This window comes from Anguilla anguilla, chromosome 4 (genome assembly GCF_013347855.1).
Source record: "Anguilla anguilla isolate fAngAng1 chromosome 4, fAngAng1.pri, whole genome shotgun sequence".
NCBI lineage: Eukaryota > Metazoa > Chordata > Actinopteri > Anguilliformes > Anguillidae > Anguilla > Anguilla anguilla.
Window position 1 is genome coordinate 15094268 of NC_049204.1, and position 20170 is coordinate 15114437.

At 37.9% G+C, this 20170-nt stretch overlaps 2 protein-coding genes and 1 long non-coding RNA gene across 6 annotated transcripts in view; 1 reads left to right on the forward strand and 2 right to left on the reverse strand.

Moving 5' to 3' along the window:
* On the reverse strand, positions 1-6627 carry LOC118226553 (neuritin-like). The gene is made up of 3 exons (XM_035416296.1): positions 6246-6627; positions 2930-3074; positions 1-951 (listed from the first exon to the last, which is right to left on the reverse strand). The coding sequence occupies exons 1-3, from the start codon at positions 6298-6300 to the stop codon at positions 723-725; spliced, it is 429 nt and encodes a 142-aa protein (XP_035272187.1). The 5' UTR covers positions 6301-6627; the 3' UTR covers positions 1-722.
* On the forward strand, positions 3458-17681 carry LOC118226554. 2 transcript variants are annotated; one of them, XR_004765056.1, is made up of 4 exons: positions 3458-3525; positions 12095-12127; positions 13375-13670; positions 15158-17681. It is a non-coding gene; the product is annotated as an uncharacterized LOC118226554 (long non-coding RNA). The 2 variants fall into 2 exon arrangements; XR_004765055.1 differs by having other exon boundaries at positions 3522-4077.
* Positions 9622-20170, reverse strand: part of LOC118226552 (coagulation factor XIII A chain-like) — a 26882-nt gene continuing 16333 nt past the window's right edge. For all 3 annotated transcript variants that reach the window (XM_035416295.1, XM_035416293.1, XM_035416294.1), the window contains 10 exons: positions 19327-19434; positions 17949-18123; positions 16386-16524; positions 15751-15854; positions 15093-15181; positions 14080-14233; positions 13367-13642; positions 12491-12651; positions 12082-12218; positions 9622-10652 (listed from right to left, as the gene is read on the reverse strand). In XM_035416295.1, coding sequence (XP_035272186.1) covers positions 10469-10652; positions 12082-12218; positions 12491-12651; positions 13367-13642; positions 14080-14233; positions 15093-15181; positions 15751-15854; positions 16386-16524; positions 17949-18123; positions 19327-19434 — 1527 coding nt within the window. In that variant the 3' untranslated portion in view covers positions 9622-10468. The remainder of the gene's footprint in view (positions 10653-12081; positions 12219-12490; positions 12652-13366; positions 13643-14079; positions 14234-15092; positions 15182-15750; positions 15855-16385; positions 16525-17948; positions 18124-19326; positions 19435-20170) is intronic.

Sequence of the window (20170 nt, forward strand, 5' to 3'; positions counted from 1 at the left end):
TGGCTGAAGCCGTTCCTGAGTTGCCCTTTAAAAAATGTTTTTTTTTTTTTTTTTTTTAATCTCCGCCTCTCTTCTGGGGGTTGCAAGTGAGTAGCCTACATACAATATGAATGCATTATATTCTGACGAACGACCTAGACATACTTAGGGGGATATAAACATTTGTTTAGAAAACGAAAAGATCAAAAATAACTTTTTAACCAAAAAAGAAAAAATTAAACTAACAAGAAAGCATACCGGGGTAAACTGTAATCGTGTTAGTCTATTTCAAATGGACAGATTTTAATTACAGTAAATGCTTTTCTATCATGGAATTTCACAATGTCATATGCGTATATGAGCCTCCAAATGCTTTAACAACAGTAGCTTACTGTAATGTCCATAATGTTTTTTTATTTTATTTTTTATTATTATTTATTGTTGGGTTTATCATAATAATTAGTGGGTCATGAAGCCCACAGCTGTGAATGGGCGAAATGTCAGAGTAACTCCAAATCAACGCTGCTAGCCATTTTAGTGTGACTGAACGAAGGTCCGTTAAAATGCTTGAGCATTTCCCAAGGATGTGCTGTCAATGACTCGAGCATTTTCAGGTCTCTTCTCCTTCTGATTGAGCTGGCTTTCGGAAGTACAAATCCAGTTAGGTGTAGAGTACGAGAATTGCTTTTACTAGATGTTTGAGAAGTGTTTCATGTTGATAGTCTTTATTTTTTCATTCTTTGCTAAAATGCAAACCAAGTCACCAGCGCAGAAACGACTGTTAGAAGCATCGTGAAGCCAAAAGGGACTCTTGATTTAGATGCTCCATTACCTCCACCGCATAGTTCAAACAAGCTACCCCGAAATTCCAAGTTTTTTGACTCCTTTTTGAGTTTTTCCCATAGATCCGTCGCTCCTTCTTGACAATCCGCCAGCGCAGCCGTGGCGCATGCATGGAAGTTGTCCCAATATCTGCAAACCAAAAAGGAAGCATATTTTAAAATAGTATAGCCTGTACAAGTAGGCCTACTGCATCAAAATGGTCTAGCCTATTAGTCTTTGCCAGGGTCTCTCTCTCTCTCTCTCTCTCTCGTTAAGTATGTAAATGTATGTTTAATTCGTTGGGGGGTAGACTATGATAATGATGCTACTGCCAACAAGAATTAAATATTAATATATAGAAGCTGTTATGGCTTCAAACAGTGTTGTCTTAAATGTTAGGCTATACATTTGATTTAATATTTACATTTTATTGTCATATTCCAATGCATTATTTTTCCATTACCCCATGTTTTCAATTTCTTTCATGGTGTGAGTCTATTAAAAATACTGATAATTTCCCTATATTGATAGTACTTAAATATGCGACACAAACCTGTTATAAAGGCTAAATGTAAATCTCACACAACTCAGTCACCCTCTGAGCCAAGGGAATAATTACGAATACTCAAAAGTAGTTCGATAGACCATTTGAAAACATTGTGCTTTACTCCTGACGCGTATTGAATCCAGCTTCTCAGAATCAGCCCATGCTACATTAACGTGGGGTTTTCAATATCACACGATAATTGCCTGGACATTACAAACACAGCATATTTTTCACGACATGTCCTACTGAACGTCTTCATCGACTGTAAAATCTCCTGTGTTCAAAATGTATTAACTGACAACTCGATAAATAGAATAACTGGCACGTGCAGTCTCTTTTTTCCAACCGACTCTATGTAATTTGTTCTGCCAGTGAATCAGATAGGCCTATGGTTTAAAGCATAATTATACAAAACTAAGATCGAATCATGTTGCGAAGATAAACAGGTCGGTGATGTTGCTTTCTATTAATTTATCAACCTAGTATAGACTTCAAAATAGTTTCTTGTTCTTGACGAATTACGTGATAGGATGATGCATGGGGCAACTCGCGTTTGCCTCTATTGCTGCATTTCAGATACATCCACAATTGTCCTCGGAAATTGGATCGTTCTCCATCTCCTCTTCTCTACACAGCGGAGTCTCTAGAGATGCGCATGCACCTGACCCACATTTAACCCTTTATCAGCTGTTTTCTTGAAAAGATTTGCTAACAGCAGTACGCTACAGTACATTGCATTTAAAGTATTTTGAAATACTTTACATTATTTATTTTTATGGTATTTATGGTATGGTATTCGACTTCAGGGACAGGTTTAACTGTACCATTACAACATTTCTGTAAGAGGGAAACGTAATACAATTTATATTCCCACATTAACAGCTATATGTGTCATTGCAAAGCCGCGTTAGCTAATTTACATTTACCTAAACATCGCTTTCAAGTGAAAATAAGTAGGCTAAGACTGCAATAAATATCCTGCGATAAATGCAATATGCAATAATAAATGTCATTTCTCCCTACCGTTGAAACTACAGTATATATAGGCTGCCTCCGATACATCAATATCAATACTTAATATGAACAGTTGTTTCTGGGTTTTATTTGAAATCATTATTCCAAATATATATGTATATATTTTAAAAAGTTGACCCCGGTATACATTGGTATACACTGCTCTCTCGTTCAAATGACCATAAACTGTAAAAATATGTAGCCTAATCTGCATTTCAGAAACGACTGTCCAGGATTGTTTTAGCGTTAAAATAAGAATTAACTGATTGCATCATCTGTCTGGATCAACCACCTCCAAATCTAATCCAATCTAAAACCAATCTAATCCAATCTACTTTATTGATGTTCACCCCATAACCCTTGCATGTAAAATTGCCTCTTCTCTTTCCAATTAATTGCTAAGAATTGAATCGAGAAACTCCCATACTCTTGCTGCTGGTGATTTTGATGATCTAGATATTGAATTAATGTTGGGGTCTCCTGCCATCTGTCTTCCAGTGGCAGCTTGGTCTTGGTATGTCTGCACACTTTCTGAGCAAACTCTACAGTTTTTGTACTTCAACTTACGAGCAGATGGTCTGTAGATTTCTTTTCTCGTCCAGATCCTGGGGGTAGTTGACCATATTTTCCCCCAATTTTAATAAACAGTCTGAGAAACCTTGAAATACAGTGTCACATTTCCCCGCAGCTCTCACTGCCTGTAGCAGATACACTGAAATTAGAGAAAGAAAATTAAATGCAAATTGCATGGGATATATACACTGTAACTCGATTGATAATCCGGCGCCAGCATAGATAAATACTGCCGCATTTGGAATATAACGTAAGATCGACAATGTTAGTAAATAAAATAAAATAAAATAAAAATAAAAAACATCACCTTTTACATTACAAGATCAACACATAACATACAAATATAGCCTACATGTAAAAAGAAATGGTGATGAAAAGTAAAACAATAGTATTTTCTATTTTTAAATTATCAGTATGTGTATACTTTCATGTCCATTATAGCATTATTTTTTTTTTTTAAAAAGATATTTATATATGCTACGCTATTTTCGTTTCTTTACTGGTATTTCAGAATGCTGCGCGGCATGAGATGCCTATCCAGTGCACGCGCTCCTTGCTGCTGCGCACAATCAGTGGAAAAGGACGATGAGGTAATGCTTAATAGAGTAAGAACTGGGGGCGTCTTTGTGTTTATGCGTGTGGGGTTTGTCCCGGTGTGTTTGAGGTGGTGTAGGTCTTAATATCCGTGCAAGACAGTTCTGCGGAAATCTGCAACTTTATTTGGATGGCACGTACGACTGCAATTTTTGTGATAACACTGGCTCTTTAGCTCGATCACCACGGTTGAGTACATTCATAATTATATGATCGACAAATACCGAATTTTCTAAATAGTCGGCTACCGCTGTTGTTGGAAATTAATTTTGAAATGTTCGTGGGTGTGGTGTGTTTTCCGTCCTGTCGGTCGTGGTTCGTTAAGCGGGGGATTTGGTCAATTGATCATATTGTTACGATTCGATTTGCGCTCCGGGTGAACGGCTGTGGTCCCACATAGGAACCGCGTAGGCTACCTTATTTATAGGCTACCTATTAACTCCGCTGAGGGCGGCTGGGCGGGAATGAGTGGGAGACTGCTGTCGGCGTTGGACCGGTCAATGAAACTCTGGGAGAGATCAAGGCAAGGGGAGGGACAAAAAAGAATGGTTTGTGGGACATCACGTACTATTCTATTATCCTATTACTACCTTCTACTACGGTTAACGTAGGCTATTACAGGTACAATAGGCAGAGCAATAGCCTATTTTAGATCGTACCCGATTTTCATCCTTATTCTCATATTCCAGCCGCTAGTTTAATTCTCACCGTCGTTTTGCGAGTGAAATAAAGAAATTAAAAAATAATGATTGGAGTAACTGTCGAACGAACGCCATAGAATCACTTATAGTTTTAGACTGAAGTAGCCTAGTATGTCTGATTGCATATATCACTGCAAGATCAGGCTCTCTGTTGGTGATGGGTTTTTGTACACGCACACTCAGCCTTTGTTAACCTTCTATGTACCGATTCATAACTCGAAATGGATTAGCCTTAGATCTTGTGATATTTCGTTTTCATTTAGCGCCCGCTGATTACAAGTAAGCTGGCAAATATCCCCACATTCGTTTTCTAAACACAGGCCTACTAGATGCCATGAAATAGGCTAAGTTTGATAGAACAGTTTGGGTAACAATCTCAGTGGTTTAACAGGACACACTGGTCTCGCAGCCTTGGTGGTTATACATATTTGTATTTTTACAGTTTGCGAAGAGAACCGTTACGCATTATAAATAAAACATCGCTCGATATAATTAAGATGTAAATAGCGCAAATCTAGAATACCTACCCCAGCCTTTGTCGTACAGCTTCTAATGTCAAATATCCTATTTATGTATTCATTTATAGCCAAAATAGTTGCTACATTACAGTACAATATACTCGGGAGGGGAATACAGGGTAAAACTAGAGCAGCCTACCTTTGAACAAAATAGGAACTAGGCTATGGTTTAATTCTAATGGCAGCTCACGAGATAATTTCACGTAGGATAATCCTTCTCTGAAATCACACCTATGCTGCTGCATTTTGCAGTTACGCATGAGATACGCAAAGAATTAAGCTGTAATATGTAATAAAATAGTTACGATTGCCTTGGTGATAGGTCTGGTTGTACCAAAGCGTTTGTTCCAGTTTTCTGTGTTACCACATTGAGTACAGTAGCCTGTAGTTTTTATAAAACTTAACGAGTAGCTATTGTTCTGATGATTTACTTCGGTACAGAAGTGTGCGAATGAAACAAACGTTTATTTTGTAATTCATACAGGCTAATATTTTAACTTGATCTGTGCTAATTGTCTGTAAAATATCATTTTCTCCTTTTTGTAATTTTACGGATGAATGCTGAAAAATGTCCAAACACTGATAACCAATGTATCATCTACAGTAGGCTATAAAGCCATATGATATGATCTGTCTCCTCCAGTAATATATATATAGATTCTGTTTCTCTTTATTAAACCTCTCTCTTTAATAATTTGTTTTTGCATTTTTGAATCTAAAACAAATTTATTTTTATTTTTTTAATGTATTAAACACGGCTTACCGTTTTAGCGTAGCCGGAGACAGTCACGTTTACTCGTTTATGTAGGCTATGTATTAGCCTATTCACTTCAGACCAAAATGCATCGTTAATAATTTTACTTGCACGTGCATAGACTAAGTGTTTTCGTACACGCCTTTCATCGCCTTCACTTAAAGTCAACGAAAGAGAAAATATTTTACGATATAGCAAGGTTGTTGGGGTATCAATTATTTAGCTATATTCGCCGTGCAGCGCGAGGAGACCATTTTTTAAAATGACCTTAATTTCGAGATTGCCTACACATTTTTTAGCCTACTATTAATATATTCTGTGGTTTGACATAGGGTATACATTTAAATTTTACGAATCGATATTGACTGTAAGGTTTATTAAGACACAATTCAGCTAAAATGTGCTTTAGAATGATAATAACACATAAATAGCTTTCATTAAAAGTTGTGTGAATTTCTGATGTGGGCTAACATTTTTTTCATGCAGCGCGTAACCTAAATACTTCAGTGTATACCACGGGATCCTGTCTCGTGGATACAGATAAATGAAGCAAGGAAATACATTTATCAAATTATTGTTGGAAAAATTATATAGGTCTATAATAGGCTATATTCTTGTTGTTTGTTCCCACTTCGTTGCTGGTCAGTTGAAAACGTAGTAGGACTATATTAGGTACTATTGTAGGCGTACAAAAATCAAGAGATACTTATCCATTATAGAAAATATATCATGCAAAGACTCACCTAACTGAACTGCAAGAAACAGTGCGATATATCTGCCGCCCCAAGTTAATCCCATCCTACGTGTGGTAAAACCATTGGCGAATTCAGATATTAAATACTTGGAAGAAAAAATGAGAGGAAAGTCTGCGTATCAGACATTACTATCAGTTCCAGCTGCAGTAATGAGTTCCTTCGTGCTCCTTTACCATTTCTTCCGCGGTTGGAAAGAAGAGAATTGCGACGGTGCACCACGTTAAACGAAAGCGGTAATGCTTTTTCCCTCTCACGCCCACATGGCATGGTTGACGTAGGAATGATCGCCAAACCTCCCTTTCCTCATTTTCTCATTTGCTAGATAAGGCAAGCCTTTTTTCTTTCTCCCTGTACAGACTACGGTGATATCCACACGTGGGTCATACATGCGCATGTACACAGAGGACCACGGCTTATGTCTTAAGAGAGGTGGACGTGTTGACCCAGTCGTGACCGCGGCCTACCTTACCAGAAGTGTGACATTATGGGTGTTCTGCATGACTCGTTATTAATTCATGGTTTGGCCGATTGGGATGTTTTCTGTTAAACTGACCATAGCCTGTGCCATATAAAATATATTTAGTATGTTGTCTACGCATCGACCATGCAGACGCCAGACCTATATTTGTATTCCTCTAAAACCGCTGAGTATCTACTGAATATCTTTAAAAACTCATCGTATATAGGCGTGCATGCTATTCCCATAAGGGAACCGGAATAGATTTCTAAATTCGTGTTTATTGTGTGTGGATGTGCGCGTGTTTATTGGTGGTGGGTGTATAGCCTACTGCAGAGCTAAGCCAGGGCTGTGCTGTGTCCAACAGTGCGACAGATGCCACTTGCTCTCCAGCCACTATATAGCTATAGAAGACGCCCCGAGGTGACCTCAGGGCAGTTATTTGTATTTTACACCTGCAGTAGGCCTAAACAGCGCATAATGAGTAATATATTTCACAAGGACATATATACAGTGAGGTACGACGTGAACGCAGATGGCTATGGTCTGTCATAGCCTGTCAATTATGTACATTTCTTTTAACCAAGAGTATTTCACAACAACGACGATCTCCATTGCTTCGTTTCAATAAAAACAGTAGGCTACAATTAACAACAAGCAAACATGTATGTAAAAAATCGAATTAGTTCATCTTTGATGGGAGCCGCAACGCGTAACGTACAAAATAGCCTACGCGATCTGTGTTTGCTTGCACCAAGACAGCAATTGTGGTGAAGACTTAATAACACTATCTTCTGTTACCCTGGGAATTTACATTACGACGTAAGTCTGTTTTGCTTTTGAAGACACCTTATGTGTAACCTACCTCATGTGCACACGTAGCATAGCCTACATTACGATATATGCACACAAAAATAATATTGTTAAAAATAACTGCGTTTGATTTCTATGCGATTAAAATAATTCTAAGTGGCTAAATCTTTTTCACTGACATCATGGTGGGATACAGGAGAGAATTTGGATTTGTCGGTGGTGAAGGGACTGATGAGCATTCAAATGAATGAAATACCCTGAACATGACAGTACATCTATTAAGATAAAGAATTTCTTGGTAATCTCTGCGCTGACGTCAATGGAAGTTAGAAAAAGGCAGTTTATATAAACATATATAGCATGCAATATATATATATATATATATATATTTTTTTTTTTTTTTTTTTTTTTTTTTTGCCGAAGGATTGTCCACTGCAATGAGCAGACCGACTTAATCCCAGCTCAGAGACTTCTGTCCCTCAGCCGAGCACATTTCCAAATCCTGAGTAATTAGGTCCCCAGACATTCGTTTAAAATAGTGGGGATTGCATGATGTGCATTTAGATGCGTGGATGCTGGAAGGCATTGCTACCTTCTCCCAGAAGGACAGTTTTGTATCGATGGGTATCTCCTATCTATTTTCTGCGCACTATTGAAAGCGAATATTTGAAATACTGAATTACACATTTAAACGTATTTAATTAGCATATTCTTTAATGATGTCATTGCCTCCGATTAATTAAAAAAAGATCGATACACCGATAAAACGCTACTTTTATAGCACTGGCCGATTCGTTTGTGTTCACAGGTTTTCATTTAATCCCTTATTAAATGGTGTAAAAACGCAAGGATAGTGAACGCCTGTCAATTAAGCTATATAGCGGCGAATACAAAGTCCTGCGTTGGCATTAATGAACAACATTTAATTGCACGCGACTCAAGTTTTATGTTAATATACTTTTTTCATTAGTAGCTGCTACTAGGAATGTCCTGACACAGTGTTCTTAAATGAACAATGACAGAGGGAATAGATATTAAGGTGTTATGGGCAACACCTCTTGGAATGGAGGCTTACGAGAGTGACGGAATGTGTAGGCAACATTATCTGATTTTCTCACCCTCTTGTGGCCGCTGACTGTAATGGCCGAAATGAAAATCCACAGTCATTTCGATATTTTACCGGTAGTAACCATAACTATCTCAATATTATATCTCTAATATCTCTTTAATTAATAATACAAAGCCATGAAAAAAAATCTGAAAGTAATAACAACATTTGCTAGTAACATGCTATCAATTTTACTCTGTGTGTCAAATGAAAATGCTTTTCTGTGGGTGTCACCGGGCCATCTTTACACAAAAACAGAAACCCACATACAAGGAGCCCATTATTTTTCCATGTGCCCTTCCAAAACAGGGCTCTAAGTCGGGGGGAGGGGATGGGGGAGTGATAAATTTCACCACATTAAACATTTTGCCAGGATCTAATTTACAAGTGAACCATGATTGGTTTATCCAAAGAATTCACTGAGCCTAGGCAGTAAAACCACCTGTATGTTAAGAAACAATACATACAGATTTTATGGATCAAGGGGAATTTTCAGTGTGACATCTATTCCTGGTGAGTGGAATATTGTGTCATCACTTCCACAGTTGACAATGTGGAAGAACCTAATGATGTAATGAAGTGCTTCGCTTGAGACTCTTTTGATAAATAGCATTACTGAACTGAAAGTGACAGACTGATTTGTGTCCTGTGATTCGACCCTCCTTTCCCTACTGACAATTTTACTGAACAAAGCAAACACCTATGAATTGCCTCTTTTGACTCGCTGAGACATTACGGAGTTTATACAAATTTTACAATGAAATGAAATAAAGAACACAGTGGCTACATATTCCCTCTTATTGTCAATTCAATTTCTAGGCGTAAGTTAGGTCCTAGAAACTATTAGTTATATTTTGATTTAAGGCACAAGAAGCGAGCAACATGTAAGTTGCTTAACTGAGAATAATACAATACAATTGTTGACAAGTGAGAGATTTAGTAAAAATATTTATATCATAATCAAAACAGATAAAGAATTCACAAAGTCACTCTGTAATTGTCATTTTATTGATACTTATACTGCAAAGACAGGCTCTTCCAAAGATTGAAGAGAAAAATTAAAAATCAGATATAGTAGAAAAAGCCTAAAATTCTAAGCGAAACATGTAAAAAATCTAATGGAATATAGCAGAGGTAGCAACCCTCATGGAAAATTTATATATTTGCTTTCAATTGATTGGTTACATAACTTTCCAAATGTAATCACTCAAACAGAACAAATTATCTTGAAGAAATAATCACGTTTGTAAATTTTTCAAGAATTGAATGTCACTGATTTGCTTTGTATCATACTTCTTTGTATCATATTTAAAGCATCGCAAATAGAAATTAGTGAATTGCAATCCCTTGCATTTCAGCCTTGTTAATAAAAAAGATATTATAAAAATAACATAACTGATAATGAGTATATGTCTGATTAATTGAGCATTGTAGTTTATGTGTATATGATGAAATTTGAAGCAGAATTCAATGAGCAATGAACATTATGCCTCTGACTAATGTTGGTCAGGGTGTTGGAAACCGTGTGGAGGTTAACACAATGGCATTTCAGTGAGTTTTGCTCCTGAAGATGTAGTCAGTGACTGAGAACTTCCCTTTCCAATGCTCTACCCTTCAAAATGTTATTGGTTTCTCAAGAAGATACGCTGAACTACCTGACCTGACAGAAACACTGAGCCCATTAAGTTTTTCTTCAATCAAGTATTGAGTTAAGTAGCACTCCCAGCCATACATATGTGTATTCCGATCAATAGAAAATCATTCAAAATCTCGGTTGGAAGGTATGGGTTAGTAAAGGACAAATCTGAGAAGGGAAATGCAATGCTGTTAGTTTCAGAAGATTCCTGGGAATGGATACAGCTCGGGCTGCACAGCGTTCTCCCTGATGTGGATTTCCTCCTCGGTGTACACCGGCGGCAACGGGCTGCTGTACAGGCTGGCTATCACGAGTGCCCGCGTTGCTCTTCTTGGAACAAAAGACTCAACCCATGTCACAGTGGTGTTTGAGAGAATCTTTCTGTAATACAAACACATTCAGGTTACTGTCAGCAGACCACAGGGGGAACAGGGCAGTGAGGTGGCTCAGTCATTAAAACACTATCAGTGTATTCAGATTCTAGTGCAACACGGTCGGCATGCTTTTGCTAAGATGTTCGGTATGTGGCCCATTACAGTAAAAGTAAAATCATTTAAAGGATAGTATTATGTCTGTGAACAACACTATTTTGATTTTAAAAAGGTAAATTGCTCCCATGATATACCACTGCCATTATTCTGCCACCACTGTCTCCCAACAGCAATTAATCACATCAATGCGCAAATACCCACCAATAGGAAACCATTATTATCATTATAGACAATTATAAACCATTTCTACCCTGCAAATTGGCCACTGCTGTCCGCCATTGCACCACCACTCTGAGCTGTTTAAATGTATGAAAATGCATTGTTTAAAGCCTACACTTCCAGAGCAAAAACAATAAGGTAAAATGGTGACTCGCAACTGCACACATCTTATGCTAGCAGAATAATAATAACAATTAATTGTGCATTAGTGCATCTAAAATACCAAAACTTGACAAAAAGAGATCATATGTATGAGAGATACCTGGCTTATTAAGTTTGATCAAAAAAGCAACTTCTCCCAAAGATTTCCATTGTGAATAAAGCCTTAGTTATGTGCTTCCCTGTTGTTGGCCAAGGAAAGAAAACCTTTTGAATTATGCAGTTTGCTTGTGAATTCATGAATTGATTTTTTTTTTGCAATCAAAAAGATTGTAATTAAAGCCACATATGTGCATATAAAAAGAATTATGCAGCAGATATTTTTTGTTATCATCACTGAGGAAAAAAGTGAGCATTAAACAGAAACTATTCACATTTTCACTATTCAAGACTATTCACAAAAAATAATTCTTAGAAAACACAGTTTCCGCTGAGTGTTAAGGCCATCTGAAAAAAACCGAGCTGGGAACAAGTTCCCAAAAGAACTGCAAAACGAAATGGAAGCAACAGTAGGCTTCTTCTATGCAGCAGAAACAAATGCTGGTGCATCAGCATACCACTGCTCCCCTTCAGTGTTTCCTCACTGATGCCATGTTGGGACTGTTTATCCTTCTAGTACTTCTCGGTTAGTACTTCAGTTTCTGAAAGAAGGTACTTTACCTTCCAGTTTGTAATGTTTTATCTTTTGAGAATGCAAATCAACTTTGAGTTTCTAGGCTACTATATAATGCATGGTAGTTTTATGAAATAATATCATTATTTTGGCGAGTTGTGCATTGTCATTATTGACAGATACAAGCAGTTTAGCCCTTGTTTTTTGCATGCAAAATAACACAATATCACTATGTTTGTAAATGACTTTACAGGAGTTATAAGTAAATGTATCACAATGTGTTTCTGAATTTTTATTTCAGTAAGTTATTTTCATGAACATTTCTTACTTGTATGTTTTAGGTGCAAACACCCAAACACCGGCTATCTCCAGATGTAAGTATGTGTCCTCCAGATCATGTGAAGAAGAGTTTTTGAACTCAATCCTGATAGTCATTACATCACCAACCATTGGGTTTTCAGACACCTGTAAAGAGAATTGGGACAGTTTCCTAACTAAAAACAACAAGAAAACATTCACAGTTCACATTCACATTCTTGGTGCTCTGTACTTTTTCAATCAGCAACATGCAGAACATTGAAATATAAATTGAATCTACTGTAAACCTACTGAAGAATTAATTGATTCTGGAAAACAATCTGTAAGTGTGAGAATTTATGGGCCAAATGTAAAGCCTAAATTTATGGAGTCACTTACAAAACTGTGACATGAACACAGAATAAAGTGATTTTTGTTACCATGATAGTCAGCTTGGGAGTCTCCATATTCACCACTTTCGTGGTAATGAGGGCCTTGTTGGTCTCTTTGACATTCCCAACGATGAAGAATAGAAGCATGCCCTGGTCCACAAGTTTTCCCTCGTATTCAGAAGAATCAATGGCCAAGGTTTGCGTCGCAGCTGTAACGCAGAGTGGGAACATGTGTGAGACAAACTCTGGTGATAATGACAGATGGCAGTTGAGAACAAACACAGAGCCCGCGAGAACACCAAAAGCAAAATACCTGACAGAAGATGGGGATATTTTGTTAGAAAACACACGCTCAGTAGATTGGTTGAACTAATCATTTTGGTGTATGGTGAGCATTATTGCAAAGCAGATAAAACGTGCCATCAGCATTTCGCCATATCCACCACCAACAAAGACAGGATTTTCTGGTTCAGGTCCCTGGCACAAATTTAATTGTAACATCATTGAGTGTGAAAATAGAAACTATAGAAGAAACCAGGATAGCTATTGATAGACAGCGTTTGTGCTTTAAAGATGTCTGACAAAATGACAGGAGGAGACAGAAATCAGTTTGCGTTGCATTGGCACCTCTGTGTTCAACTACATGGAAATATCTGGACTAATGCATGAATTCACCAATGAGGGGGTAATGCTAAACCATTTTACATGCTAACCAGCTGCTAGGTATCAATATTTATGTGTCAAACAATGTCTCTGGCAAAACTTAGCAAAAATGCATCTTAGAAACATCACATCTACACACTGCACTATGACATAATAAAAAAACCAATGTATCAAACTGCATGCTAGCCAAATTGGCATGCTTTGTTTTTTTCTGTTCTGCTTCTTTGTGTCAGAGACATTACTTATACGGATCCAACTCACTTTCCCAGCCTGTCAGTGCTGCCTGAAGGTTCTGGAACTTGAACTGGGTGCTGTGGACTCCAGTGTAGTAGACAACATTGCCGCTGATGTAGAGGTCGATGGTACGAGAGGAGCTGCTCAGGTTAGTCAGGTGCAGGGTGACCTTGAAGCCTTCGTACACGAGCGCGGGTGACACTTCGACCTTCAGCTCCACGTCTGAGGGAGGGGCGTATGGCCCTTTGCGCCTGCACCCGTACTGCTCGGCGTTCTTCACAGTCATTTCCGACTCCACTGTGCCTGTGCGGGGGCCGGACCGTTCAGACAGGTTAGTCATAATGGTCTGGCAGCAGTGTGACACAGCAGGAATGACACATTTGACCATGTGTTAAAATCCTAGCCGGTGCCCTCCTTTTGTACACTTGAACAAGTTACGTCACCTAGACATCCAGAACAAAGCCAGTATGTGCTTCTTTCTCTATTTTTACGTGACATATTTTGCCCTTGCATATACTGCATATTTGACCTTACTTTCACTGTTACATTTTGCTTAATGCCATGTCTTTATTTGTACATTTCTAATTTGGAAAGTCCTTTGAGCACACTGTATAAAGAAAGAAATGTATGAAAAGCACTGTATAAAAAAGTTCTGTATAGTCTTTATACCAGTTTTTACATGGGCTTTCAGACCATGGTTAGGTCATCAATTATCATTTCAGTCATTCCTTCCTACTTACCCTCACGGAATTTGTACTGATTAGTGATATCTGCAGGTGCCCTTCTACCGATTTCTTTGGTGACCAACTTCCAGCCCACAGTTGTTCTGTCCACAAAAATCACTTCCAGCCTTCCAGTTGGCCCAGGTGCATGAAACACGATGTCACTGTTCACCTGAAGAGATCAACAAAATATACATTTAAAAGTAACCAGTTTCGGTCAACCGTGCCAAATAAACTGATTTTGTTTAGCCAATTCTAAGCAGTTGGTTTTCCAGCGCTAGAGAGGGATCACTGCAACATTCCACCCATTGGCAGCGCTGATGGTTTCTGATATATTGATATATTGATCTGAAATATTGGTAAGTTCCATGCACGTTATTTACCGGCTGAATAATGGTGTTGTGCTTATAGCTGTACATTTGAAAATGAGTTATTGTAAAGATTGTTTTTCTGTGATGCTCACCCATTTGTGAAAGCAGTAATTAAGTATCATGTTCATTATTCAATGACAGCGGATAATTACAGGGGAAATAAAACAAGACTCCCTGTAGGAATACAACGCCGCATACAAACACTGATAAAAACAGTCTTTTGGACAACTGGAAATCATAGTGAATCATTTACTTAATGGGTCCAAACTTTTTCTTTAAGAGTTGGTCTTTTTTTCTAAAGCACAAATATTTAAAATGTTTCTTCTCAAGTAGTAGAGACACAGAGCAGGAACACTGGAGTCTGATATAGATACAGACACAGAGCAAGAACACTGTGGTATGATATAGATGTAGGGATGTATAGTAGAAACACTGTGATATGATATAGATGTAGAAACGTATAGAAGGAACACTGTGGTATGATATAGATGTAGGGATGTATAGTAGGAACACTGTGGTATGATATAGATGTAGAGACGTATAGAAGGAACACTGTGGTATGATATAGATGTAGAGATGTGTAGTAGGAACACTGTGATATTATATGGATACAGAGACAGACCAGGAACACTGGAGTGTGATATAAATGGCACTGTTTACCTCTGCAAACACAAACCGTGCATCAAAAGGGTAACAAATCAGACCGTGTTTTATTGCCTCCACAGATGAAGGGCCACACCTATACATCCCTGTGGACAAAGAAGGAAGCTATTCAGAAACTAATTTAATGCACAACTCCACATAAATCCTGAATAAGCAACTTTGATGTCCACTATTTTCTTCATTACACATTTGCAGAAGGATGATTAAATACACATCACACAGGATCTGCATGTGACAACCCAAAATTGGCCACAGTGTCACCCTGGGAAGGATCAGTGAAGAGGAGGAAGCATTTCTGATGCTGAGATGAGAGGCAGGAGGAGTAGAGTAAGGGACACCATACAACTAACCCTTGCCTTCTCATTTCTAAGTGACTCTTTTGGTCAATCAAATGTTTGTGATCATTTGCAGTCATTCGGTGCAGTTTCTATGGAAATTCAGCTGCCACGGAAGAGAATTGTCTGACGACACTCATTTCAAATGTTGCATGTGGTAGTGTGTACCTCTTCTGCATTGGACAAGGATTTGGCAGGGATGGGATGGGCAAAGGAGTATGACTGAACATTCTGCACACCCAGATTATATGAACAGGATGCAGTATCAAAATGAATCAAAATACGTAACAAATCTTAATCAATGAATGGAGCTGACTTACCATCACTGGTCTCCTGGGGGGTGGAATCCACTACTTGCCAACCACCTAAGCCATTAGGCAGGTCATTTCTGTCCATGTAACACTCATTCCAGCAGTGGTAGTTCCTGTCAAGGTAGCATCCAAGGCTCAAAATTTGATCATCAGAAAAGTGAAGAAAACTTCCAGTTTAAGATGACCACAGGGCTAGAAGACCTTGAAGCTATATGCATTTATCAATCAGGTTGAACAATGAAGCAAGTTTTACATTTTCTTTCTAATACATTTCTTACCATTAATCCTTCAAATTTCATTCAAAAGTCAGCTGTGGTTTTACATTCAGTTTATTTTAATGAAAGTGTTATCTTTGCTTGGAGGACATATCTCTCTATTTTGGTCCATAAATATTTTTTAGCACTTTGTTCATGAGTAATTTTTATTGCTTCATCTTGCTAGACATACATGAGTATATTCAGGACTCAAACACACACCTGAAAGTGGTAATGTAGCAAGAGAAATTCTAAATCTCTACTTAAACTATTATATTTTTATCACTGTTGATGGTATCCACTATCTGGTTTCCATGAACACATTTTTGCTCATTTAAAAAATGTTATTTAGCTAAAGCTGGTGAAATGATTAATACAATAAAGGCATACCAAAGGGAATCCCTGGTTCTTGCTCGATCAAATTCATATGTACGTGTGAGAATGATGTCAGTTTTTAAATTGCCATCATTGTCATGAGCAGATCGATAGTTGGTGATGACCCTGGCTGGGATTCCCAAACAGCGCAGAACTACAGCAGAGACCCAAAAAACACAGAATTAGATACATTCAGGTACAAAAACAGTCATTCTTTTTATGCTATATATTGACATTCCCACAACATTGCATATATATACTAGTTATTTCTATCTATTGACATGCATACACTGGAAATGACAACATTTTAAAGAGCTATTGCAAAGGGACAGTCCCTCATCTGCTGTGTAACTTCAGTCTTCCTCTTGTTGATTACTATTACTACAAGAGGAATTACTGAATTTACATGGTTGTCAGAGGAATTGTAAATCAATTTCCCCTTGAATCTTTTTAGTGCATTTCTAATTAATTTTTGATTAATATCTGGAATGGAGATATATGGATTCTTTACGTGCTGTATACATCTATTACAACATTGTCAATATTGAAATTACTAGACAGGCCTCGTTGCTTGAAATTCAAGTCTAGAAGGACATTGGGCACATTGCCCTGAATTAAATCAACATTCATCCTTAGAAAATAAATGTAAGTGTTTTTATTTTTTATGGGCATAGATTCAGCAAATAGTTTGGCAGATAACCCATCAAACTGTGTCTGTGAAGAAAAGAGAAAGTCATGCTTAAGGAGAGATACTGACTGAATCTATGCCCCTGTGTAATATCCTTCCCTGGGCCTTCAAATAGTTGCATGTGGTGTTGTAGTAACATACCTGTGGTTTCACCCCATTTGTAAGTTAGTTTCAAATATTTACATGATTTAAAAAACATATTTGGTCAGGGGCTTTAAAACATAAAGTTGTGCTAGTCCTAGCTATAAATCTGATTTTATGAAGCCACAAGAGAACTTTAATAACATTAATTAAGGATCACATTAGTTCAGGCAGGCCAAGAGAGACAAGCCCAGCTCTGGCTGAATCAGCTGGTGGCTTGGGTGTGTAGTGATATTCAGCTATCACGGTCCATTCACATAACAGGGCGGTTTATTTGAATGGCCTCTCCCTACTAATTTGGCTGCTTCCTCCTGCAAGCATGCTTGCTGTACGCTGGCAGTCTAAATCCCCTCTTCCACTCCAGCTCTATCCCTCATGTTGCTGCTGGATCTGCTCTGGTTGTACCACTGCTCCGGGACAGAGCCAGGCCACCAAGCATAACTATTGCCATTTAAGACTTTTAATAAAGATTCTAACTTTGACATTGATCCTGACTGAATTGCATTAGAATGTATTGAGTGTATTTTGGTCCTTGAAAACGCTCTTTATAAATTTAATGTATTATTATTTACTATTTATTTCACAATATACTCATGTGAGACTTTCTGGAAATGCAGGCAGAGAGAGAGATGTGGATTGCTATTGCATATTACATTGTAGATTATTTATTAAAAGCAATACGATATGCAATAGCAATCCATGTCCTGATCAATCCAGACCGCATACTTTGCTTGAAATGCAGCACTCACAGGTGTTGAAGACTCCAGCATAAACCCAGCATTGCGCATATCTGACTGGGTGCTTTTTTCGGTGATACTGTCGGAGGATTTCTGTGCTGCCGATCCAGCTGAGGGGTGGGGTTCCTCCTTTATATCTCCCACTCCAGTTCCCAACCAGAACCCCATTGTCATCCTGAGAGTTCATCTGGAGCCATAGACATCAAGTGGGAGGGGGACAGAGAGTCATGTATAGTCATGTACTGTACAGACACTAGAACAAGCCTGGAATTTGGGTATCCAACATCGCATCCAAAATGATGGGCTTTAATATGGAGTTAATCCACCCTTTGCTGCTATAACAACCTTAACTCTTCTGGGAAGGCTTTATAGTAGATGCTTTCCAACTGATCCCAAAGGTCAAGGCCAGTCAAGTTCTTCCACACTCAACAAAACCATTTCTATATGAACCTCGCTGCGTACCCAAGGGCATTGTCATGCTGAAACTGTAAAGTGCCTCCCATTTCTGTTGGGGAAGCACAGAATCGTCTAGAATGTGATTGTATGCTGTAGCGTTATGATTAGCCTTCACTGGAACTAAGGGACATAGCCCAAACCATGAAAAACAGCACCAGACCAAGGAGTGTTTAGATACTTCTGGTCATATATAAGTATCTAAGAAACACATGTCCAGAGGGTGTTATTAATACATATGCACTACACAGGCATGAGTCCAGGATTCAGTTTGGATTCAGCTGAATACTTCAGTTTTAGAGACTGCTGATTATTCGGGAAGCCAAAACCTAATATGTCGATCCTCATGCTGGTGTGGATTTTAAACCTAATTGGTTCCTTTGGCACCTATTTTCTGCAACAGTCAACTGTAAAACATTCAATTAGAAACAATGCCCTATGTGACAATATATTACAGTAAGTGAGGGAGATCGAGCAACATGTACAATTCATCCATTTTTAGTGGCCAAGTTGCTGCCAGGAATTCAATTGAAGACTACATGTTTCTATAGATAATGTAGCTGCAAACAGGTTGGACTGCTGTGAGCCGTACTGAATAAAATTGCAGAATTGGGATGATGAGTTTGATGCTTTACAAATGGGTAATGTAGTGCTATCCTACAAAATCTTAGAGGAAATCATTTTTAAGAACGGATCATAATGCTAACACAGAAGAATTTTCTTATCCGTTTATGTTTTAAGTGAGTATCCCAAGATTGTGTCAAATGTCAAAGTCTCATTAAATATGCAGATGACACAAGCTTGAAAACAAACCCACACAACTTACTGTTTTGTGACAGAATCTGGTAAAGTCTTAACAGTGTGTTTTCACTGCATCTCTATCAGTTAGCAATAAGAAGTGTCTCATCACATGTCAAAGAGGCTGCTCTGAACTCACCAGGGCAGAACCCATCCGGACCACTATGACTGCATCTCCTCTGTTGGTGATGGAAATGTTGGAATCGTCCAAGATTTCCAGGCAGGCAGTAAGAATGCCTTGCTGAAACTGCAAATCAATAAGGACAACACAAGACAATACAATGTGTGATAATAATTTATAAAACAGAGAGGTACTGTGAATTATAATTTCTGTCTGAGACATCATTATGCATTAATAGTGTGTTTCAATATCGTGTTGCCTTGGTTAGTACACTGGAGATTCTGTTTGAACTGGGTTTGTCATGCAAAACTGGATGGTTATTTAAGGCAGATAGACATGCAAATAAACATCAAAGAGACACCAAATTATGTCCCTACACTGTATAAAATATCCCGCAGAAAATGGTGAAAAGAATGGCAGCGAAGTTGCCAGTGAAAAACTATTTTAAAAAAGATCCAAAAAGACTGCATGAATCCTGTTATTTCATGGGATGGTCATTAAATAATGTTTTATTGGTGTTATTCTACATGACTTGACAGTTACATGACTACATGACAGTTTTTCTGAAAAAATATTTTTTTGTTGTTGTTGTTTTTACAAGGTTTCACAAACAGAGAATTTTCTCATATGAGTATATTTTATTCATTTAAATGAACCAAAAAATGTTCCACTGAACAAACTGTGAATTTTCTCACTTGAGAATTTTTGATGCATTCAAATGAACCAAAAATGTTCCATTGATAACACCTAAAAAATTTAAATAAATTAATTAATGAATCACCTTTTTTAAAGAAAAAAATTAGGTTTATCCACTGAAATCTTTTTATCAGGGCAGTTTAAAAGACATTTTTTCATTAGCAGA

Excerpts from the sequence above, each read along its gene's own strand:
- LOC118226553 (XM_035416296.1), bottom strand. The coding sequence starts at position 6,300 with ATGGGATTAACTTGGGGCGGCAGATATATCGCACTGTTTCTTGCAGTT. Across the intron at positions 3,075-6,245 it reads GTTTCTTGCAGTTCAGTTAG|TGTATCTGCTACAGGCAGTG; the intron begins GTGAGTCTTTGC and ends CTCTAATTTCAG. Across the intron at positions 952-2,929 it reads AATCTACAGACCATCTGCTC|ATATTGGGACAACTTCCATG; the intron begins GTAAGTTGAAGT and ends TTTGGTTTGCAG.